This window comes from Hemicordylus capensis, chromosome 2 (assembly GCF_027244095.1).
Source record: "Hemicordylus capensis ecotype Gifberg chromosome 2, rHemCap1.1.pri, whole genome shotgun sequence".
In the NCBI taxonomy this organism is placed as follows: Eukaryota; Metazoa; Chordata; class Lepidosauria; order Squamata; family Cordylidae; genus Hemicordylus; species Hemicordylus capensis.
In genome coordinates, this window is record NC_069658.1 from 187,627,152 (window position 1) to 187,651,297 (window position 24,146).

At 46.2% G+C, this 24,146-nt stretch overlaps 2 protein-coding genes and 1 long non-coding RNA gene across 8 annotated transcripts; 1 reads left to right on the top strand and 2 right to left on the bottom strand.

Annotated features, from left to right (window-relative positions):
• Positions 1-281: 281 nt before the first annotated feature.
• On the bottom strand, positions 282-2,169 carry LOC128343987 (uncharacterized). Of its 2 annotated transcripts, XR_008315649.1 has the most exons (3): positions 1,651-2,166; positions 1,039-1,172; positions 282-627 (listed from the first exon to the last, which is right to left on the bottom strand). It is a non-coding gene; the product is annotated as an uncharacterized LOC128343987 (long non-coding RNA). The 2 variants fall into 2 exon arrangements; XR_008315648.1 differs by having other exon boundaries at positions 282-1,172; positions 1,651-2,169.
• On the top strand, positions 927-10,427 carry SUV39H1 (SUV39H1 histone lysine methyltransferase). Of its 2 annotated transcripts, none has more exons than XM_053293425.1 (6): positions 927-1,218; positions 3,895-4,040; positions 4,661-5,326; positions 6,647-6,793; positions 6,906-7,035; positions 7,382-10,427. In XM_053293425.1, the coding sequence occupies exons 1-6, from the start codon at positions 1,056-1,058 to the stop codon at positions 7,516-7,518; spliced, it is 1,389 nt and encodes a 462-aa protein (XP_053149400.1). In that variant the 5' UTR covers positions 927-1,055; the 3' UTR covers positions 7,519-10,427. The 2 variants fall into 2 exon arrangements, with proteins under 2 accessions (XP_053149400.1, XP_053149401.1); XM_053293426.1 differs by lacking the exon at positions 927-1,218 and adding an exon at positions 1,508-2,625.
• On the bottom strand, positions 10,164-22,636 carry WDR13 (WD repeat domain 13). 4 transcript variants are annotated; one of them, XM_053293423.1, is made up of 10 exons: positions 22,607-22,636; positions 17,361-17,447; positions 16,051-16,291; positions 14,994-15,103; positions 14,581-14,711; positions 13,603-13,910; positions 13,014-13,194; positions 12,774-12,915; positions 12,289-12,407; positions 10,164-12,047 (listed from the first exon to the last, which is right to left on the bottom strand). In XM_053293423.1, the coding sequence occupies exons 2-10, from the start codon at positions 17,399-17,401 to the stop codon at positions 11,863-11,865; spliced, it is 1,458 nt and encodes a 485-aa protein (XP_053149398.1). In that variant the 5' UTR covers positions 17,402-17,447; positions 22,607-22,636; the 3' UTR covers positions 10,164-11,862. The 4 variants fall into 4 exon arrangements, with proteins under 4 accessions (XP_053149398.1, XP_053149396.1, XP_053149397.1 ...); XM_053293421.1 differs by lacking the exon at positions 22,607-22,636 and adding an exon at positions 21,135-21,814; XM_053293422.1 differs by lacking the exon at positions 22,607-22,636 and adding an exon at positions 18,782-18,929.
• Positions 22,637-24,146: the final 1,510 nt, after the last annotated feature.

A 24,146-nucleotide genomic window follows, 5' to 3' on the forward strand; every position in this document is an offset into this window, starting at 1 on the left:
GACAGACACTCAATAACATCTGGCAAGGTTCTTGTGTTTTTACTGGCCCAACCTAAATTTCCTTTTCATTGCCAGCATGGAAGTTAATAAAGCCAGGGGAAAAAATGATGTGGTCTGTTTTTGTTCTTCTAAAAAATATTTTTAAGAGGCTTGTAAGCACTCTGTCTTTATACTGTTTTTTTTTTTTAAGGCATCATTTTAAAAATCAGAAAGAGGAGTGCTGCACATCCTCAGAAACACAGGCCAGGCCCCTTAGACAATGGAGAAGAGCCTGCATCAAATTGCTGCATTATCCGAGGGCTTTACTTTTAAAGTATGTTGAACAGAACATTTAATCTCACAATGGATCCACTTGCACAGAATAGCTGCAACTGTCCAGAAAATATTCAGCAACACTTACTTAACTAGATAGCCAGTTAGGGTAGAGAAGAGTCTAAATGTGAACTAAAATTTTGTGTGAACATGTTATACGCATGTGCAGTGCAGGAGCGTCGCGATGCATCCGCTTCCCTCTCAAAGATTTCGTTTCTAGAGAGGTAAGCAACTTCTTCCACAAACAGAATATAGGGATAGTGCTTCACGAGGGCCATATAGCAGAAGGTTCAGGGTCCACGTGATTGTTATAACCTGAAGGAAAAAGGCGAAAGTATGCTATATTGCGTGCAACCTTTAGCCCCGACTCCTTCTCGTGGTGGTTCTTTGATAGTACTTTGAAAGTGCTGTTGCAGGCGGCACCTCTTGCTTTTTGATCCCGCTTTCCACAACTTATTTCTTTGTGGGGGTGATGAAGTTAGCCCTTGTTAAGACGCCACACAAGACTCTACGTTTTGCTCCACAGACAGAAACGAGGACTCCTCCGGAATGCCGCGAGCGCTCGTGATTGCAGCGTCTGAAGGCGCTGCTGCCGGCATGCAATCGCGGCTCCCACGCTTCGCCACCGGCTTCAGCCAAAGCACCGACGGGACAACGCAAATGAGGTCAGCGGGGAAGCCGACCTCGAGGTTGCTGGGTGGGACTTAGAGGAGCCGCAGAACTTACCATTGGGCTGCACGCAGATGACTCAAAGGCGAGACTCAATGGAAGAGATTCAGAGGGCGCCACGGGATACTCCGGCCCCGCCCCTTTCCCTCTCCCTTTTCTGTGAGATGAAAAGTTTCTGGCGGTCTCAGTGGCTGGAGGGAAATGAAAAAAAGCTCAAGATGGCGGAAAATTTAAAAGGTGAGCGAAGCTGGGAAGCGCGCGCCGGACTTGCGGTGTTGCGAGGCGGCTGGAGCGGGGAGGAGCGCCGCGCGCGAGCTAGCGAGCGAGAAGAAAGAGCGGCGGAGGGTCCGCGGTATTGCCCGGACAGGAGCCAATTAGCGGCCGCCGCGCTCGGAACGGCGCGAGGCGCGGAGGCGGCAGTGCGCGACCGTTACTGGGCGGAGAGGGGAAGGCGCCGCGAGGCAGGCAGTGTACGTGGCGTGGCTATGGGCCGTCTCGCGCCGAGATCGGGAAAGAAGGGATCGTGGCGGGGGGAGGAGAGGGGGGCAGATAGGAACCTGAAGTGAGGAGGAGAAAGGAAACGGGCGCCCCTCGCCAGGCAGCGCTGCCTTCTCTTCCCCCTCCCCGCCCCCCAGTAAAATAAAATAAAAGCCTCGACCTCCGTCCTACCTACAGCAAGTCTCAGCCCCGACCCCGCTCAAGCCTGGCCAGTCCAGCAGCCTCCCTGGGCTCCCGTTTGGCCCCCGGCCCTGCCGCGCCGCCTTCCTCTCGTCTGCCAGCCATTCCGTTCTCCCTCCTGGAGCTCTCCCCCCCCCGCTTCTGTTTTCGCCATGTGCTCCCCGCTGCTGCCGCCGCCGCCGGGCGGAAAGTCTGAAAGTTCCCCTCAGAAGAAGAGCTGGGGCGGGGTGGGGGGAGATAAACCCCACGAGGCTGGTTTCTGACCCCGGCTCTCCCCTGCACAGGGAGGGTGACCACCTGGCTGCTGCCGATAAGGCCGCTCAGAGACTGCTGGGCTGGCCGGTCGTCAGGCTCTCTTGTTGGTTTCTGCCCTCCGCGCCGCGGGTGTCATGATCCCGGCCACGCGAGTTCCGTTCTTCCTGATCAGCTCGTGCGCGCCTCACAATTCCGCGCTCTGACAATTCCAGGGTTCAGTCATGGCAAGCTTGTCTGCAAAAAAAAAAAAAAAAGGGGGGGGGGAGTGCATGCGTTCTTGGTATCTAAGTTTTTGTTGTTGCTGTTAACGGCTTGAGCTAAGCAGTCAGAAATATTTAGGCAGAGGAGAATCTCTTTCAGCATAAAGGGATGTGGCTGAACTAAAAAAAACTGCCTTCCTGCTGCATTCAGTTCATTGTGTTTTATGTCAGCCTTGCCTCCATAAGTATATGCGTCCATAATAGTCTTGACCTACCAACTAATTTGTTGAATGTAGTTGTAAATCTTGCTCGCTTATGCTGGTTGCATCAGATTTTATAGCCTACCTCATCCCAAGGGTTTGGGGCAGATGTCAGTAAGCTAAATTGTGAAACATCATGACCTTCAAAACATCATGACATCCTTCAAACCCTTCACAAGGTGAGGGCACCTTGCAATCCAGTGCATTCAGTTTTATATGCTTGAAAGGAATGAAGTTCCTGCAGGTGAAAGGTAAGCAATTTGAAAACAACAGTTCCTTAGAGGCTTTGCTGGGTGTTATCTTAGTCCATTGTTGATATGCATGGGATTTGGTTATTCATGGCCTAAAATTAATTGTGAAAACAAGAGAGTAAAATGATCAAAAGATTGTAAGCTTATCTTATGAGTAGTGGGATGCATTACTTCAGAAATTTCATTTGGTCCAGAATGCCTCTTAATGCATACAGAGTTCTCATACTATTTCATCTGCACTGGTTACCTAGAACTCTGTTGGTTCTGTGGTCTTAAGGAAACTTGTCTCCTCCCCCTGCTTTTTTTGTTCCCGTTTGTAAAATTGGAGGGGGAGGATAACCTTACTTTCTAGGACCTGAGTCAGTCTGAAGAATTGGCAAGCTAAGAATGATTCTTTGCTTGGGACTTGAAATGGTCATAGTATTGTGATGTATGTTGTTTGGACCTCCAAAGATAAGCAGTTAGAACTAGGGATGTGCACGGAACTGGTGACTGCCGGTTCGAAGGTTTGTCGGGGGGATAGCTTCAAGGATCGGGGAGGGTACTCTTATACACACACACACACACACACACACCCCTCTGCCACGTTTTCCTTGCTGGTGCTGTGTTAAAAAAACGGGCCCACGGGGCAGCAGCATACTTCCTTGCTGCCCCAGTGCACATCAGACTGGAAGTACTCCCAAAAGTACACGGTGCTGCGTGTGCGTGATGTGGATTAGCTGAGCTGTATACATGACAGGTATTAGTTGAGTTGTATACATGGAGCTCTGATGGCTTTGGACCTGTTTTGGGAGCTCTGATGGCTTTGGACCTGTTTTGGGAGCTCTGATGGCTTTGGACCTGTTTTGGGAGCTCTGATGGCTTTGGACCTGTTTTGGGATTTGTAACCATTACGTGTGTGTGAAAGAGAACAAATGAGCTACAGATGTGCAAATGAAGCACTATGCCAAGGAACTTATGGTTGGGAGAAATGTAAGGCTGGTGTTGGAACAAGAACAGAATGCAAAAGTAAATCTGGGAGTATAGTAGGTGCTTTCTCAGGTGCCCTGCACCAACCGTGCTTGAGATGCTGTTTCAGGTGTCCCTCACAGCAAATCTCAGAAGTGCGTAACATACTTGATATCCTGAGGTTTTTCTTCCCTTAATGATTCCCAGATAAGATGCTTGGTGGGACCTACCAGAAAAGCCTATTTTTTCAAAGGCAAAAATATTTTTCTTCTAACCACACATATCTGTCCTCCCCCCGCCCCCCATTCCTATCCTCTATAGCCTGTACTGTTTGTTGCAAGTCAACTTGGTCTCAGCTTCAAGATCTGTGTCGTTTGGAGAAGGTGTGCTGCCCTCACTTGGGCATCACCAGAAAAAACCTCAGTGACTTTGAAGTGGAATATTTGTGTGACTACAAGAAAGTCCGGGTGAGTTTCTCAGGCCTTCCTCCAGCTTAACTGTTACTTCCTTTGGATGTAACTTTACATCAGCCTTCGTCACCAGCTCTCTGTTGATTGGTTCTATATGTAATATTAGTTGGCATTTATTTATTTTTATCTTCTCCTGATTCAGGTTCAGTGTTCCCGCTAAGGCGTGCCCATGTGCGTGCTCACAAGTTTTTTTGATATCCGCTCAATTAATTTTAGATCCTGCTCAGGTTGAATCAGGAAGGCCCTACTCCGAATGCATGTGCTCAAATACTGCCTTGATACTGCTGCCCAGAACAAAACTCATTCCACACCCAGATGGAAAAAAAATTAGAGTTCAGGTCCCATTAATCTTAGCCAAAAAATTCTGAATTGGAGAGCAAATAATTTTCTCTGAATAAAGGTCCCAACATAATTCAGCTGTTGGGAAGGAATGATATATAGACAGTTTAGGGTTGCTAAATTCCACTCAGGACTCCTGGATTGTATCCTTAGGTTTTGGTTTTAGTAGGTTAGAGGAGAAGAGATTATTAGAATACATTACTTTTTGAGGTCTGTTTTCAGTTCTGGGAAATGGTCATGTTTTATACTGATGCTGTGCATGGTTACCTTTTGCTCAGGATGATGAATACTATCTAGTGAAGTGGAGGGGCTACCCTGATTCAGAGAACACTTGGGAGCCCCGTAAGAACCTGCGCTGTATCAGTATTCTCAGACAGTTCCACCGGGACCTTGAGCAGGCATTGGTCCGCCGAGAAGGCAAGCTGAAAAAGAACGTGCGCTTGCTTGACCAAGGCATCTCCAACTACCTAGTACAGAAGGCCAAACAGCGACGGGCTCTGCGGCATTGGGAATATGAGCTCAACGCCAAGCGCAACCACAAGGGACGCATTGTGGTAGAGAATGAGGTGGACTTGAATGGGCCTCCCCGGGACTTTGTCTACATCAATGAGTATAAGGTTGGGGAGGGCATCACTCTCAACCAGGTGGCTGTGGGCTGTGAGTGCCGGGACTGTCTGTCGGAAGCTGCAGGGGGTTGCTGCCCTGGTGCTTCACACCACAAATTTGCCTATAATGAGCTGGGCCAAGTGAAGATCAAGGCTGGCATGCCCATCTATGAATGCAATTCTCGGTGCTGCTGTGGGATTGACTGCCCCAACCGTGTGGTACAGAAGGGCATTCGTTATGATCTTTGCATTTTCCGGACGGATAATGGGCGTGGCTGGGGTGTACGCACACTGGAGAAGATCCGCAAGAACAGCTTTGTCATGGAATATGTAGGAGAGGTATGATGGGCAGGCGTGATGCAGAAGGTGTTCAGTTGCGGTCCATGGTACAAAGGAGGAGGGGGGAACCTGGGTTGACCTCTTTCAAGTTGTAAGAGCTGACACAATAATGGCATGCTTTATACACACTGGTATAAATTACGATTTATACACACTGGTATAAATCGTAAATGTGGATTTAAAGGTAGACTGCTACACTGAAATCCAATCTGAGATGGTGGAGTTTGGAAAGTTCATATAAGGCCCGTTGAGGGTACTGATCAGGGGCAAGATACCAGCATGGGTGGGATCTGTGGCACAGATCCATCTGCAGGAATCTGACTCAATGCAAAGAGTGCCCTGAAAACTTGTCAGGCTAGTGAAGGAATGCAGTTGTGGAGTGGAAATATTGTCTGGCCTTGTCTTTTATTTTTGTGCAAGAATAAGCAGCCATTCCTCTGCATTCCAGAGTGAGTGCACAAGGAGATGCTTAGCCTCTTTGCTGAATTAGCAGAGCAAGTAGCCAGGCTGCCCCAAAAAGAATAGAAAAGAAGTTACTGTACAAGTCTTCTGTACAAACCAAGATGTGCACCTGGTGACTCGGGCAGTAATTTGTCTCCCTAAAATCTTCTTGGTTGCCTTTCCCTTTTGTGTCAAATTGCTGCAGCTCAGTTCAGAAACTGCTGTGTCAATTTAAAACGAGATCCTTTTTAATTGTCTGCCTTATATAGCACTTTTTCTTTTTTGTCCCAAAATCAAGGGCATTAAGAAGAATCTTTCACTTTGCTCAAATTTTGCTACTCTCTAACATTCTGTAATACACCAGCACCGATAAAGCTATAGTAGAACAAAGCCCACTTGATACTTTCAAACTTTCCTGTATTAGAACATAGCCCAGTGAAGTAGAGAAGTATATTGGAGCCACCTATTGGACATCGGGGATAGATGCCAGAAAGGGAGAGGTGCACAGTACAGATTTGCCTTCACTCATTGTATGTCTATTTCAGTAATCTTGAGCTTCAAAAAATTCTTTGAAATTCAAGGGATTTTTCAGCAATTCTTCTACATGAGTGAAAATGACTCTAGGACTGTAGGTGGAGAACTACATATTTACTATGAGCTCTTTGGGTAAATGAAAGCTTTTTCTGAATATGAAGACAGGGTTAAGGTACTTGGATGTGTTTATAAAGGCATATAAAGCACAAGGAAGGCAGAAGTCCTCTAGAGGAAATGCAAGAAGTTACAGGGAACTGGAGAGATGGTTCATAGTAGGCAGCTAAGAAAGCAGAAACTAACCCGATGCTGTTTGCAGTGCTCACTGTCTTTCCCCATTTCTCCCAGATCATCACTTCAGAGGAGGCTGAGCGACGGGGTCAGATCTATGACTGTCAGGGTGCCACTTACCTGTTTGACCTGGACTACGTAGAGGATGTATACACAGTAGATGCTGCCTACTATGGCAACATTTCACACTTTGTCAACCATAGTGTGAGTGGGGTAGATCACAATGGGGAGGGAAACATTTCCTTAACATAACTTCTACTTCTAATCCAGAGTTTGTCTTAGTATCCTCTCTCATCTCTGTGTCCTTCACTTCCAGTGTAACCCCAACCTACAGGTGTACAATGTCTTCATTGAAAACTTGGATGAACGGCTGCCACGCATTGCCTTTTTTGCTACTCGGTCAATCCGTGCTGGTGAGGAACTCACCTTTGACTACAACATGCAGGGTAAGAAATGACATGCTGGAGAATTTGAGAGCGTATTGCTACCTATCACTGTCTGATGGAATGCAGTGGGGAGGCTGCAGGGATTAGGACTGATGATGCAATTTGAACTCTCTTATCTTCTCCTTAAGGGTGTGATAGCTAGAAGTCACTAAGACAGGCAATGCTGAAGAAATGGGCAATTGCCAGAGCTTAATTTATTGGGTCAATAAGAAGCCTTGTTGTCAGAGGGCATGGGATAGGAGCTGTTTGTTTAAAAATAAAATAAAAACTAGGTATGCTGTAAAGCAACACCTTGTCTTCAGTGCTGATCCCCCGCCATCCTACCCCATCTCTTTCTCTTTCACAGTGGACCCAGTAAATGCAGAGAGCACAAGGATGGACTCTAATTTTGGCCTAGTAGGAGGCCTGGCTGGCTCCCCGAAGAAGCGGATGCGTATTGAGTGTAAATGTGGCACAGAGTCCTGCCGGAAATACCTCTTCTAGTTCCCTGCCAGTTTTGCTTGGAAGATACCTGGTCAGGCTTGGTCTAGAAGCCAGGGGACAAACTGGCAGTTGCTGAAAGATTGCAGACGGAGGGTAAGAGTCAGGAACTTACCTGCTTGAAAATTGGATTACCAGGACTATGGACTGCAAAGAGTGCAGTGACCCACATCTCTTGTGCTTGCTTCCCAGTCCCACTTGGCTGCTTCTCACTGCCAGACAGGAGGGTTTTTTAAAAAATGGCAGTTAGGGGTCTCCTTGATAGGAAGGTGGTTTGGTTTGTTAAACTTGCTGCTCAGATGCTGGCTGCAAAAAACAACACCCACCGTAATCTATATGTGTCTTATCAGAACCTCAGTTATAGCTTCTTACTGATTTAAAGGCTTGATTGCAGATGCCATGTGGCAGAGTACACTGGCTAATTTCTTGTCTTCAGTATGGTTTTCTAAGGGATAGAAGTCCTGGTTTTAAAGAAGCACTTCCTAGCTGCTTTACAGGTAGCTGGGAAAACACAGCCGCTTGGGTTTTTTTAAAATGGATTTTCCTGTATATTACCTCAGTGTGCCATAGATAACTGCTGACCCACCTCTACACATTCATGGAACTTCCTTTCCATGAGGGTGTAGAAGAGAGGCCAGATCATTTGTACTTGAAGTCGCACTTAATACCAATCTTGGAGTTAAGCCCTATGCAGACTAAAAAGCCACAATGTTGCCTCTTTTAATGAATGAATTTGTTTTTAAAAGGACATTTAAAAAAAATATTTTTGGAAGTGGATTGAGTAGAGAGCTTCTGGAAGCAGCTGTATCTTGGAAGTTATGGTGAAGTTCTTGAATTATGACCAACTAACTGAATTAGATGGTTGGATTCCTTATTTTGTTTGAAACACCACTTTGTACTGGTTATTTCCTTTTAAAACAAAAACTTCTGACTTCAGTTGTGTAACTGAATGTGGAGAGTGAAAATTGGCAGCACCTTCCACTTAACAAATTTGGGATAGCCATACAAGATTCTCAGATCATTTCTATGGATCTCTTGAATAGCTCATAGCACTGCAGTCACAGGGTACATAATGTGAGGCTTTACAATCAGTTAACTGTATAATAGCATCCATTGCCCTTGTAATCGTCACTGTCAAATCTAATTTTTTTTAACATAATGAGCTACAGTATTTTTTACTTGCTGGCCCTATGGTGAAAGAACTGATGGGCCATGCTTCCATATCTACATCTGTGGGTAACTGCAAATAGAGACCATCTGGGTTAATTTTTTTCTAATTAAATAGAGAGCTCAGGGCAATGGGGTGGGGAGCAGCTCCAGTATCTATGGGGAATTCTAGATTTGAATGCTGTGTTTAATTTAAGAGAGACTAGCATGTGGTGGTTGTGGAGAGGGAGTTCAGTGTCTCTGCATTTCTATTCAACATAAAGTAAGAGAGCAACAAGGGTTTTAACCCTACTGTGCCCTCTGTTTCAAAGAGACAGCCTCTGGGATGATATCCTTGTGAAACACTCCAAGGCATATGAGGAAGAGCATTCCCACACGGTTGCTATTGTTAATTCTTCAGTGCTTAAGGATGAAAAGGGCACTCTCATCATTGATCCTCTAGTGAAGTCCATATAAAGTTGGCTTTCACACTATTGAGCCTTAAGGCAGCTATTCAGAATGCTACCTGGTGGACAGAAATTCAGTGTTCCCATTTCATCACCAACAGCTGCACCTGCTGAATTTCTGCACCTCATATAGCTATTAAGATCAGAGAACTGGCCAGAAAAGTGTACCCTTAGAACCACAAAGTACTATTATAAATTTCATCACCACTGACTCATGCCAAACTGGTTCATGCACTATAGCAGTGATCTTCACTATTTTCCCATGTGGGGGTCATTTTGGCAAAAAAGCTTCAGTGTGAGAGCAGTTTTTCAACTCACTGACCTCTGCACAGTGCTGTGTTTTCCCAGTGACCAGTGGGGAGGCTTTCAGAGAAAAAGCACCTTGTTGTGTTCCAATGCCATCTTGGAAGGTACAGATGGGATGCCAGGCAGTGTAGACCTCCTCAGTATTTTCCCCTTAGAGTTCTATGGGAGAAGGACTACATAGTACTCTGACTACCTTCCAAGAGGGTGCTGGGGTTTGAGAGGGCTCTATTACACAGTGGTGGGTGAAGCACTGGCCACCTCTGCATGGTAACTGGGGGGCTGTGTGGACTACTCAGCTTTGGCTGAAGCTTCACATAGGCCCACTAGCCAGGGAACTGCCACTGGCTCATGGGCCTTGCAATGAACACCACTAGTACAGAATTGGCCTTGCATACAACTTAAATAAGCAGGTTGTTTAAGGAGATAAACCAGCTCCTGTCCCAGTTCGTCAACTTCTTCCATGTTTGTGTGAATTGGAACCCCTCTCTAATGAATGTTCCAGGTCCTGGTATAGCCTCTGAAGGTCTTAGTGTAGTACTAAAGTGAAATCCTATGTAGAGAACAGTATTTGGCCCAATATATTAACTTTTTTGTATGGCTATCCAGGTTTACAGAAGGGCAGCTAATCTGAGATAAATGGAATGGGCTGAGTACTTTGTAACAATTAAATTACAACATTAAAGCAGTACTCCAAAGCTTTTACAAAAAGCAGCACCATCTCTCAAAAGGTCACATCATCAGTTTATTTCTAAATTAAGCCTAAGAATTTGCAGTTAAGAGTTTACTAGGATTGCAGCTATACTATCGGTTAAAACATCATCAAATATGTTACCTTCTCAAACATATGTATGCTCATAGGAAGTTTGTGATTTCTATTCTACCTTTTTAACTTTGTCCCTTTATGGATTAATTCCAGTTCTTCATCCTGTACATATGTAAATATTATTTTCTTAGAGCAGCTATGACTGCATTATAAATCAGTTGCCATTAGTATACATTCTTCCAGTCCTCTCAGATCTTAACACTGCATAAGCCATGCAGTCGGCTTGATGTAAAAATGTAGGTAGCTTGTACTTCTTGGATATGGTCCCCTCAGCTAGGCACATGCTTCTTCATAAGGTAACCTATGTGACTAAACTTTGAAGCTTCCCCTTATCAGCACTTGCCTGAAAAACTTACTTGGGCAAGCACTGTCACCTTTTCCAGCGCTGCTTAGTTAACTTAAAAAATAACTTCTAAAATCTCTCTCGCAGACACACACACACCCAAAAAGCAAACAATACAAAAGTTTCAATATAACTAGCTGCCTGCAAGGCCCCCCCCTCCCCGCCCCTGCCATTACAATGTCACACATGCTATGGAAGAGAAGGTGGGTGACTTTTGCCTCTTCAGTAGCTGCCAAGTTCAGTTTAGCAGACTCTGCTTCATCTTCTGGTAGAACTAGGGTACAAGCATACAGCTGTCAAGAATTTTCAAGCCAGAGCTTGTGTAAATTCCACAAAAGGCTACTACTAGTGTTCTAGGTAGTTACTATTGATTTGGAAGCAGGTGCACCTCCACTCCACACTATCTGTAACAGAAAGACATTCAGCCATTAGCAGTTGCTCTTGACAAGCATGCCAGAAACCAATCTGGAGATGAGCAATTAGAATTGTCGTAGTGGAGGTGTGCACAGAGTCCAAGCAGCAGAAGTGCATATATCCCACATGTAGATCAAAATTGCAGGCTGATCCTTCAAAGTAGATGGCTCGGTTCAGCAATCTAGAGGCAAAGGTGGTGGTGTTGGTTTCTGGAGTTCTGTGTCCTTGGTGTGACGGAATACTGAACATAGTATTTCAACCAGTGCTGTATAAAGTATTACTGGCATTAGTGTTTCCAGAAGAGAACAAGCAGCAATACTGTTCATTGCTGAAACAGCAAATCAGTTTCATGTCACTGAAGAGCAGGCGACTATTAAATAGAGCTATAACCATTGGACTCTATGCTTCTGAGCCCCATCCTCCCAAAAAAGAACCCAGTCGTCTCAAGTCTTCTTCTGCCAATGAACAATCAGCCAGAGGCCCTGTAGCATCGTTCACTACCACCCTTTTCAGCAGATAGTGCTATCAGCTGCAGTTGCCATCAATAGGAGACAATCTTGACATTGAACAGCATAAGCCTCAGGTGTAAAACAGGAAAAAGTAGAATTGCTCATAGGATAACCTTCTTGAATACTTTGCTGCATAGAGTCCCACTAACTGTAAAGCAGGGAAACAATGGCTGCTGGGTTGCTGTAGAGGTATGCTCAGTATTTTCCTAGCAGAAGATGAAAAGCTACCAGTAAGGGAGAGAAACCAAGCCCTTTCCGGCTCCTTTCAGGGCTCTTCTCCACCTAAGCTGCCTCCTGTGGAGTTAGTGTACTTCTTTCCACTTGTCAGAGAAAGGAATGCTACTTCTGTTCTCTCTTCCAGACTATGACCATGCCTTTGGCATCACTGGAAGCCAACAGACTCTCATCACAGTTAAAGCTGACATCCAACACAGCAGCACTGTGACCCTGTAGTTTGTTAACGATAGCCTTGGTGGCACGTTCCACATCAAAGAAATAGACGCACATATCCTCACTGCCAGTCACTGAAATGCACAAAGAGAGGGTATTAGAGGGGGCAAGAGAAAGCTGGAGGAGCTTTACAAAGGAGGGGCCTACAGTTCCCACTCTTTGCTTTCTAACCCTGCAGCAATCCAGTGCCATTCATAATGACAGCCACATGAAGTTGAGGAACTGCAGGCAGGGAGTTGGCAAGCCCTAAGAAACCCCCCAGGGGCGAAATGGCTGCCCTGCATCCCCTCTGCATTGGCCCCTTGGGCATCATACCAACACAAGCTCCTTGGCGGAAGGACATAAGGGGGCAGAAGATGCTCCGGACAGGATGAGAGTTTTGCTGTATCTGGAAGCTTCTCTTAAGCTGGAGTGTCCCTTCATTGTCCACTACCCTGTCAGGAAAAGTAGCCAGAATAGACAGCCGTTAGATAAATACTGTATTTACCCAAATGGACGAAGACTATGAATTTACGACAATCTCCTTAAAAAGTAGAGGGTAAATTACAGGTTATACCTGCATTTACTTGAAAGGGACTCTGAATTTAAGATGACCTCCTGATTTCTAATGTTAAAACAGTTGGCTATGATTAGACTACTGTATCCAGTAGACTAATCATAGCCAACCGTTTCTTCAAGCTTTCGTTAGACAAATGTGCATCTTGTATTTCACCCTGTAATAGGGGCTTGTTAGTATTCTGCATATGAGCAGAAAGCATGGTCTTATTTCTAGTAGGACAATATCATGCAAGGCCCCTCACCGATACAGCAGCAGCTTGTTGATACATGCATTGATGAGGAGAGAAGGGTCACGTGCTTCTCGGCTGATCCAGGAGCGAGCAGAAATGCTGGTGATTGAGCTGCCCTCATTAACCACCAGTCGCTTGGCCTTGGTCAGTTTTCCTGCAGAGGGGCAGGAAATGAAAGGCTGGTGGCTGAGCCCAACTGGGACTTAACTAATCCCGATCCAAACTACACTCCCTAGCTCATTCAAGACTCACCTGTTGCCATGTCAAAGATGAAAGAAAAGATGCTGCCTTTGTCATCTCCTGCCCAGAGGATACGGCCAGGCGAATCAAAGGAGAGAGACAGCACTCTGCCTGTTAACTTGCTTGAGCCACCTTTCACTTTTTTCCCTGTTGAGATGTTCACTACATGGAGGTTGTGCTTTCCGTTCCCCACCTCATGGACAGATAAACACACATCAGTTACAAACTATTCTACAGAGTACAAGATGAGAGTAAGTAGTATGCATGCACTCACTCTGGCCTGCTTTCTTACTCTCTTCACCCCGTTAGACTCTTTCCTCCCCACTTTGCTTCATTAGAAAGCTGGAACATCTAGTAGTGTGTTTTTTTTTAAAGGTTAACTTCCTTGTCTTGCAACAGACACACATCCATGAGTAGGGACAACCATATGGATTCTGTTTCTTCTGAATGAACCAACGAGTTCATTGGTATTAAACAAGAAAGCCTGCATTATCTGGAAGAGGGGAATTGTCCCAGTTAGGGAAAGCTACTTGTCTCCTGAACAGGAAAAACCCAAAAGGTGGAAGGGGGCCAGTATCTCCAAGACATGACCTTCACTTACCACTGTGAGATTGTTGTTCATGGGCTGGAAGGTGCAGCAGAGCAGCTCAGAGACATCTGGATCTGGTATCTCCCGAATACACTTGCCATCTTCTGTAGCCCAGATGCGCATAGTGGCATCAAGTGATGTGGAAACAATGATGTCATTGGAGAGGGACCAGGCAAAGTCAGAGACCCCGCGACTGTGCCCTTTCAGCACCCGCAGCACCACAGGAGGGGTGGGTACTAACTGACACACGGAGATGGTGCCATCCAGAGAGCAGCAAGCTAGTAGGTGTTTGTCATCATTGGCAAACTGAACCTTGGGCACTAAGAAGAAAGGAAAGAATGATGGTCAGGTGGATGTTGACAGCAAGGGCAGGGACAACACCCCTTTAAAAGACTGGCAGGCTCAGAGATTCTTAATTATTTTTCACACTACAGACAGACATTCCCAGGCCAGGAACCACTCAGAACAGGATTCCCTTCCTGCTTTGATACACATACTCCGCTCTTTCCAGGAAGTATGCAAGAGTTGTGCTGTGGGGGAAAGGGAGACATTGTGATGGGCTGCTGGTGAAGAGTGTTCAATAGCATTTAGGCATGTTTTCCAGCATAAGCACTAGCTGATATCCATTTCCCACCCACCGTCTCACAGTTCTCACTCCCACCCAGAGAAGGTGGGAAAAATAATTCCTGTACTTTGTGTGGAGCCTTCATACATGCCCATCCTGTATCTTTCTTTGCAAAGAATGATGTTCATATCAGCCTGGCTTATATCCTACACACTAGTGCAGGGCGGCACAACTTTCGTCCTCTAGCTGTTGTTGGACTACAACTCCCATCATCCCCAGTCACAGTGGCCATGATGGGAGCTGTGGTCCAACAACAGCTGGAGGATCAGAGTTGTGTAGCCCTGCACTAATGTGACATTAGTAGACAGAAGGAAGACACTTAGCCAATCCCAATGGTCTTGCCACTGAACTCCTGCTCTACTCACCAGCCTCATCCACATGCTGGTCAAATATATGGTACATGCCAGCAAAGGCATAGTTCTCACTTAATGTAGTATCCCCGGCCATGGCACGGCTGGCTTCTGCCACCGAAGTGGGCACAACGCTGCCTGGGGGCCTGAAGAAAGATATGAAACAAGATGGTAGATGAGGACACACCATGAAATATACTTTCAATAGAATGGGCACAAGATAAAATCAGCCCCAAGTAAACTGCTCCGACTACATCATCTGGATAGTGTTCTGATCCAGTACTGGAGCACTCATTATCTCCAGCCCTTCCCAATCAAAACTCTAGACTGTAAGCAAAATAAATGACATATCAAATGAACAGAGTGAGCTGAACACGGGGCTTAATGCCCTCTTTGAGCCTCCAATCAAGTCCCCGTTGGCCTCATACCTCTCATCGTAGACGGCTCGATTCATTTGAGCCTGCAGCTGGTAGGACCCTCGGCTGACAGAGCGGCGGTGGCCACGGGCACCCAATGCTCTTGGGTCGTCATCAAAATCCTACACAGGACACACAACAGTTACATTTGAGGGCAACAGTAAACTGGATGCCATGCTGCAGGGAAATGCTATTCTGCAGAAAGCAGGCTAAGGCCCAACCCCCAACAGGGCAAGGCAAGGAGTTCAGGAAAGGAAGCTATGGCACAAGAGGAAGCAGCAGCAGGGCACTGCTGTAGGAAACTACATGTTTAAACTCCATATCCTCTGTTTGCTAGTCCTCATGACAGGAAATACTTGGGCACTTTGAGGAAGACTCTGAAATAGGAGGGGCTCTCTACCTAACCCTTTTCAATAGCCACTGTGCCTAGGCCTGCTTCTGCATTTATCTCTACATTACCCTTTTCCCTTGCCCTCTGTTATCCCAAGCCATTGCCAAGAGTTCCACATTCTTTGAACCAGATTTATGCAGAATGGCTGGAGCATCGGAAGCTGCCTTATACCAAGTCCGACCATTGGTCCATCTAGCTCAGTATTGCCTATACTGACTTGCAGCCGCTCCTCCAAACAGGATGCTTACCTGGCCCCACCTGGAGATTCCAGGGATTTAACCTTGGACCTTCTGCATGCAAAGCGGATGATGTTCCACTGAGCTACAGCCCCACCCGCTCCCTGTATAGACACAGGTCTATCAATAGATGTCTGCACATACATATTGGCTAGCTTGCTTTGGGACTAAAATACACATGGTCCTGATCATAGTGGTAAAGGATGCTGTGCTGCATGGAGTAGGAGTCTGGATGGCCGTGTTGCAAGCAGCAGGGTGCTTAATGGGAGCCATTCTCTCCTCACAGCAAGTGCTGACCTCAGTGTTTCCACAAAGCACCTACAGCCCTCTTACCCACCAGGGTGAATCACCCTACAAGCTTCATTTAATAAGGGATACTCCCGGCCACATGCAGTGGGCTGGCTTCAATCTGGCTCCTTCTGAACACAGGAGCCCTGGTTACCTCCATACGGTCGAGCGTGGTGCGACTGCTTCGGACAATGCTGTTGCTGTAGGCGCGAAAGCTGCTCTGTTCTGAGAGGGGGCCGTAGCGCTGGGCCAGGAGCTGGCTGCGCAGCCGCAGATACTGCTTACGAAGCGAGGGGTCGTAGCCGGCTTTGGCGTTGTCCCGCAGCAGCTGGCTGCGCCGGCGGATATACTGCGTGCGGAATTGTGGGAAGTTTGGGGTGCGGTATGCGTTGTACCTGCAATAGGGGTTGGTGTATCAGCTGCTGGAAGCTCGAGTAAGTAGTGCCCACGCTAAGCCCCACCCCACTCTTATTGCTCTTTAATACCATGCTGGGTTAGCACCAGCTGAGGGAAGAGAATCTCCTACAAGATTCCCTGCAGCACAGTGCCCTGTATTACTACACCAGGGGCAGTACTCTGCTGACAACAATGCAGTGTTGTGTCAAGAGGGCACATGAGACCACTGAGTGAGAAATATGCACAAATGTGGAATTCAATTCCTTTATTTTCCCATGTGTTTCACACAGTGACCTCAAGTACCCATTGGCACGACATTGCAGTACTGTCGCACTGTAACTGTTTCTGTAACTCGCACTGTAACTAAGATAAATTTTATAAATCCATACACATGTAGATTAGCTACATCTCAGATGCTGGCCACTTCCCACCGCCAATATCAAGATAGTCAAAGCACCTTAACCCATATTTCAGGACATGTTAGGTGTGGTGAATTTAAATGCTCGAAACCAATTGCAACAGTTCCAGAGGGTGACCTGTGCATCTGGAGAAACTATCTAGCATTAAGTATCAAGTTGTGTTCACAACCATGCAGCTGTACTGTCAAGGAGCCCACCAAATTTGGATTTAGGATTCTCCTACTAGATACTGCCCCCCTGAACAATTAACACAGGAGCAACCTGATCCCTTCTGTAAACCTCACACTTTGCAGCAGCAAAGAATGGGTCCAAGTCATTTTCAGGCCTTGTTGCATTAGACTTAGGAACATAGGAAACTGCCATATACTGAGTCAGACCATTGGTCTATCTAGCTCAGTATTGTCTTCACAGACTGGCAGCAGCTTCTCCAAGGTTGTAGGCAGGAATCTCTCTCAGCCCTATCTTGCAGAAGCCAGGGAGGGAACTTGGAACCTTATGCTCTTCCCAGAGTGGCTTCATCCCCTGAGGGGAATATCTTGCAGTGCTCACACATCAAGTCTCCCATTCATATGCAACCAGGGCAGACCCTGCTTAGCTATGGGGACAAGTCATGCTTGCTACCACAAGACCAGCTCTCCTCTCCACTTACCGTGCATCTACAGCCAACACCTGCTGCCACACTGCGGCCATGCCCCACGCTGCCACTGGCCGCTCAGGTGAGCTTGTGAGTGGGCGCCTGCAGTCAGGAAATAAGAGCCAAACGTGTCAGAGTGTAGGAAGGAATCTAAAGCCTGAGGCAGTGGATAGCCTATCCATAGGCATACACCTTCAAGGCCAAAGGGTGCTTGAATGGCTATTATAGTGTATTTATCTGAATGCCTTAGCTGTTAAAAATTCACAAGACCAAGCAGGACTACTGGGCAGGGAAAGCCAAGAGTAGATAATCCATACTCCCATCCAACATCATAAAATAAAGCTTTTGAACAATGGTTCTGAAAAACTGGGGGAAGGCGAATCAATCCAAACAGATTATGGAGGTGTGGTGTATAATTTTCTAGCATTGATTGTGTGTCCATTTGGAACCACTGATTTGTCAAAATATATTTTTCTGGGAGGGGAGACAAGTTCAGATTTTACCGAGAAGCCAGGGTGTTCCCTATACATAATGGCAGCAAAGACCAAGCGATCTGCCATGGCACCAGGTCAGGGATGGCTAATTGGCAGCCCATGGGTAGTTTCAAGCCTGCAACACCACTACATCCAGCCCCCCCCCCCCCTCCAACCCATTATTACCTTACCGATTGATTCTTGTCAACCCTAGCAGGCTTTGTGACCAGGAAAAGAAGCTCATCCATTTGCTCCTCATGATTGGATTAGCAAACAGAGCCCCGCCCCACTCCAACAGCTTAGCAGAACAGGGATGCAGTCCCCAAGCTGGCAACGCCTGCACCAGCATCTGTATGACAACTCAACAACTGGTGATCCCCGAGTCAAATCCAGCCCTCTGCAGGATGCCATCTGGCCCTCAATGTGCCCTCCCCTCTGGCCCGGCCAAGAGAAGGGTCCCTTCTCAAAGTGAGCCGAATCGCTGATCCCAAACAGAGAGAGGAAGCGAGGAATGAGCGGATGCTGTTGAGTGTTAGGAGGATGAGGAGCAAGGACATAGCGAGCAATGCATATCGACCCTATTACATTGTGGAGTCAAGGGAAGAGAAAGATGATCCTATTTCTGTCTCAGGTGGGGATGGTGTTGGCTTGTTCCTATGGTGATGGGAAGCAGTGGGTGTGGGGAGAGAAAGGAGAAGCCATGTCTGCAATCTTGAGGGATGCGCGGCAAGAGTGACATGATCGCGGGGTCTCCATGGTGACAACATCACTAGAAGGGGAGAGGCCATCATCACAAGGAGAGGGGTGGACAAGTAGGGGGTGGGGGAGTTTCGATGCTGCCTTGTTTCCATAGTGACAGGGCCCGGGGAGGGGGCATTATGGGGTGGCGGCGAGTTACAGGGTCGGCGGGGTCGGGACGGGTCTGCCCCCTGATGAAAAGAGGGTCTTGGGTCAGCGCGGTACCTGCAGCGGCTCCCGGTTTCCCAGCGTCAGTGATGGCCGACAGCAGCAGTAGCGGCGGCAGCGGAAGAAAAGAGGAGGAGGAGGAGGAGGTGGAGCCCCGCCAGCTCCAGCCCTAGCAGCAGCAGCAGCAGCAGCAGCGCATGCGGCCCTCCCTCCTTCCACCGAAGTCCCCACAGGACGCACAGCGCCACCTTCTCGGGCTTCATTGCAAGTCTCCCGGAAGCTGCTCCTTGTTTTTGCTCGGGTTCAGCCGTTCCCCTGAGCAGCTGCAAAGTGTAATCCCCTCCTCACAGAGAATTTCCACACACTTGAGAACTAGTGGGCGGGTGGAGACTGTCAAGCTCATAAGGTGCAGCTGTTGAATCAGAACTGAGTTTTGTCTATATATATATATAACATATAAGAGATGTCTATATATACATATATATATATATAACATATAAGAAATGGCATGGGGAGGGGGGTTTGGAGTTTGTGTGTGTGTGTGTGTGTGTGTGTGTGTGTGTGTGTGTGTGTGTATATATATATATATAAACTTCCAACCCCCCTCCCCATGCCATTTCTTATATGTTACCCTCTTAGAAGGTATGAATGTGAATCAGGACCAACTTATAATTAAACAGAAGAAGCATAGAAGTAACTTGAATAAGGAACTGAGGTTTGCACACATCTGCTCTTTCCAAAATATCTGGGTGACTCCAAAAATCACACATCCAGGCCACCAAAAGGCTGTTGTAGCCCTGTGTCCATAAGGACATGCATAGTGGTCATCCCCCTATCAGGGCTGGTAGCTACAGTTGTCGCAAGGGGGGAAAACAAATATCCCTGAGCCCCCAAGGGTGGCCCCATCCCACACAACAGTCTGTTATTTGCTCTCCTCATGCCTCTCTTTTTGTCCCAGGGCCGACTATGACCTTGCGACACCCCTGCCTCCTTGAGATCATGATGCTGCAACACCCAAGCTCTACTCACACATTAGCTCATACATACACATGTACATGTTTTCATGTGAAAGACTACATACATTCACTTTTTAAAATGAACCCATGTACAGACGCCCTCAAATGCAGGGTACAGATAGGAGACATACTACTGTATGTGCACAAGACATAATGTGTGAATGGAACCACCATGAGTCCTGAATCTCAGCAACTGGGGCTCTTCCTATTAGTGGGTTCACCTAAAAGGTGTCTTCTAGGGTGATTTAAAAACACACTTTGGCCTGAAAATCCCATCCCCCAATACTGTCAAAATGTGAGGAAAGTTGTCTTTATTCCTTGATGACAAAGTCATTGTGCGCTTGCTTAGAGGACATGGCTCTCTTTCTAATAACTTCATATTATACAAAACCGAGTTCTAAAAGCCCATGAGAGTGTTTAGGGGCTAGCCCTGACTCAGCCTCTAAATGAAGTCCCGTTTACTCCAGATCTTCCAGTATTGCTTGTTAAGCATATAACATTGCATCAACATTAATATTTTAATCATATATAATGCTTTCAGGATTTATGGTACTTAAACATATGGAACAACATATGTTAAGACAGGCCCCTGCTCCCAAGAGCTTACAAACTAGATTTAGAGACTGGGTGGAAGGAGAGAAAGACAGCAGTGGGATGGATATGCCAGGCTAAGAAGGATGAAAGCAATTATTCCTAAGAAAGAATGCAAAAAAAGATTGCAACATAAGCATGTGAAAACAAGGGAAGCCCATCTGTGGCTACGTTTATAATTATAAACCAAAGGTAAATTCCCTCCTTTTTTTCTCCCTATGAGCTGTAATCCCAGTCATGACTGGCAGGTAAAGGAGACTCATCATAAAAAGGACTGATGAATGCAGGCAGATGGCCGATCTCATATAATCAGATGCAAAGGAAAATTAGGCTCCTGAGGCAATGGCAAACCCCTCCTTTACTGGTTGGGTGGACAGATACATTTTGGCAACTTTTCTCACATCTGCACAAGCCGAACACATCCACATTTCTCTCCGCCTGTCAGAAGTACTACAGCAGCCACATCGTTCCTTGCTCCTGTCACTTGTTTGTTTCCATCTGCTAAATTAGAATCCCAGCCCACTCTCCCTTGCTGGATCTCTTATCATAAAGTTTATCCACAATCCAGAAGGGATATAGGGCTCGGCAGTCTAAAGCAGAGAGAGCAAAGAGGCTGGAAGACAAGCCTTCCAAGATCTCTTTCTAGTGAGAAGCAAGGAAATAACACATGTCCCAAGAGTTCAGACAAGGATTGAAAGTCACTAGCCAAATCTATGAGCTACCCATGTAAACCACATAACCCATCCCAGACAGAAGCCACACAAGAGAAAAGCTCAAGGATAACTCAAAACCAGAATACTTACTGGAACCTCCTCCTCCAGCCTTGAGTGTCCCAGCTGCTGCTACTCAGAGAGCTCCCCTTCTGCTTCTCCAGTGTCCACGCCATAACTGATCCAAACACACCACTCCCAGTAAGCCAGCTACACCTGCTAAGCCACAATCTGGGCCTTTATAGAGAGAGGGTGGAGCTGCTTTGGAAAGCTGTTGATGATATGGCTGGCTCCATCTCTGCTTGTTTGAATGTGTGTTTAATTTCTGGAAACACGCTCAGGTGCCTCAAAAAGACTCCTGTGGCCATAGGTCATATGATATAATGTGTGTGTAATTTTACAAACATGGCTTGAGCCTATGCCTGTTTACCCAGAAATACAGTCTTGCAAACTTCACTGTGACTCTCCCATAAGTGTGCACAATAATTGCTAACTTAGGCATACAAAGTTCCAGCCAAGGTTGACCATTTATTTCTGGCTTATGGTGTAATTCATTTACTAGACAGATAAAACAGTAGCCATGGGCATGTAACACTAGTCTGACACACGGACAGAGAAAGCTTTTCTTAAGAAGGAGAGAAGCAGTGGGGAAAGCTTCACCAACTCCATTGCTGTGTGTTAGGTAGGTGCTCGAAAGCACAACAGCAGAGCTAAGTTAGCTCCCTTGCACCTCAAATGTTTACTCATCCACCATCTTGAATCAGGATGGATGACATCATCACAAACTATGCCATTGAGATGTCACTATGTGTTCCTACAACTGTTCCTGATTTGGTTCATATTAGTCCAGACATTGAGGAGTTGATGCGGGGTTGGGGGGAGGGGTATGGACACACAGACGGACACACACACACGTGCAATACCAGGTCATCTCATAAGCCTGCTGGAAAGTAGGCAAAAAATGTTGGCAAGTTTGGACAGCAATAATATTTAGGGAGAGTATGCTCCACTGATCTCGGAATTATTTCTGAGTAAACAAACATAGGATAAGAATTTAAGATGAACATAAGCTAAAAGTTTACAGATGCAGAACAGAATTTGAGAATAAGCCATTCTCTCTTCTAAACGAAGCAGAAAGGTAATGTCTCATAGTTTGGAGCATGTGTATGTGACCATACTCCCTTAATTTTATCCTGAGCTCTTGGTGAAACCTACCTAGTTTGGCTTCTATAGATGAAAATAAATCTCCAGCAGTGCACTGATAATTTAAAGACCACTAGCTTCTTTCTGCTGTCCAATTTGCAAGGGATTTGCGTGCTCCACTTAGTGCTGGGGACAGATTCAAGTAACGGCTAGATTTTATATTTTCAGAACACAGGGGAATAAAAACATTTTTATTTCTTTGCCCCAGCAGCCCTCAATACAAATTGAAATCTGTCTAGCACTTAAAAAATGCATTCCATCTCAAAACGGTTGCAAACTGCAAACTGTTGGGGCTTCTTCATCACACCCAATCCTTTTTCTTCCTGCTATTTTAGTTGGCCCTAAGAAAAGTGTTACCTTACTTTGCCTTTTGATGTTCTTTGGAGCTTTTTTCTTCTGTTCTGTCTGTATTTCCTTAGACTCCTTAGAGCCACTCCTTAGAGACCACTGAGTTTTAACAGACTAAGAGTTAAACTAGACATGCATGCAAATGCCTGCTATAGAGGAAATCCAAGAGGGTTTGTTGTTGTTGCAAAAAATAGTCATGTGCCGAGGACTGGAGTGCTGCTTGGGGAAGGGAAATTCACTTGTTCCCCATGTGCTGTTTTCTTTCTGAAAGTTACCCCTAAAGCAGCATTTTGAAGAAACTGTCACTTGAGGGGCAAATTGCTGCTTCACAGGGGCAACTAAGGGGAAAGAGTGAACTTCCACATCCTTGCACACTGTGGGTGTTTCTCACACAGCAGCCGTTACCACAAGTTTCCTTACTGTGAGTTTTAAGTTGCCCCCCCAAACCAATGCAAAAAGTGGATTTTTAAAATATAAATCAGGCTACATTCTAACACACAATGAAAAACCCGAATTGTGTGTGAAGTGCTCCCCAATAGCTCACAGGGACTTCAGGGTAAATCTGGCCAATATGTGAAAGCACAGAGATGCGAGCTAAAAGCCCTGTTTTGAAAACTTCCTGGTCCCAACTGAAGTTACCCTTTGCATGGCTTTTTCTTTTCTTTTTTCTTTTTGGGCAAAGGAACAAAAGCAACAAACCTTCTGGCTGAAAGCAAGCCTCCATTGTTGCTTGCTTCATTGCATGGCCAGCAAGCCAGAGGTGCTTCCCTGAATAATTACTTGGCACTGCACAGAAGTGACTGTTCCCACTGTGCAGTATTGTGCTTTGCCCAGCACAGGTGGGGCTCCTTTAAGGGAAACGGAGCCCTGTTGAGCCCCAGTACCATGCTGGCAGGCATGCACAGAGCTCTATGGGGAAAGTGCACTGCTGGAAAGGACAACTCTTCCCTGTGTCTTCCAACATGGCACTGGCTCGACAGGGCTCCATTTCTCTGAAAGGAGCCTTATCTGTGCTGGGCAAAGGAAGTGTACACGGCACAGCGGGAAAGGTTGGCACAGTGGGAAAGGTTGCTTCTGCATATTCAGGAAACCAGCTTTGAGCAAAGCACAGCATTGAATGGAGGGGAATAGCTCTCATGTTGAAGGTGGTTTTGTTTTTGTTTTTGGCTGTAGTGGCCTCTACTTGGAAAATAGGGAAGATGCATAGCATGCATTTATGTGAATGTCTAATTTGACTCAACAAAGAACATTAAGTATAAAGGTCTATTAAACTTTGCACCTCCTCTAGGGCATAAGTGAGACATGGTCATAGAAATCAATGGAGAAATCCAGGACTTTAGCATAGGTGCATTAAAGGTTGGAGTTCATTGCTAGGATTAAAGCCATAATTCATGCGGTGGGGAGATAATTGTTTGGAGTTTTCTTTTTCCATTTAAAGTTGCAGCACGTCTGGATGGAAGTCAACAGACCAAAAGGCTTCTACATGTAACTGAGCATTAGATAAGGACTGGGTAGTTTGAGATGAATCAGAGGGGGACAATTTAAATTGACTCA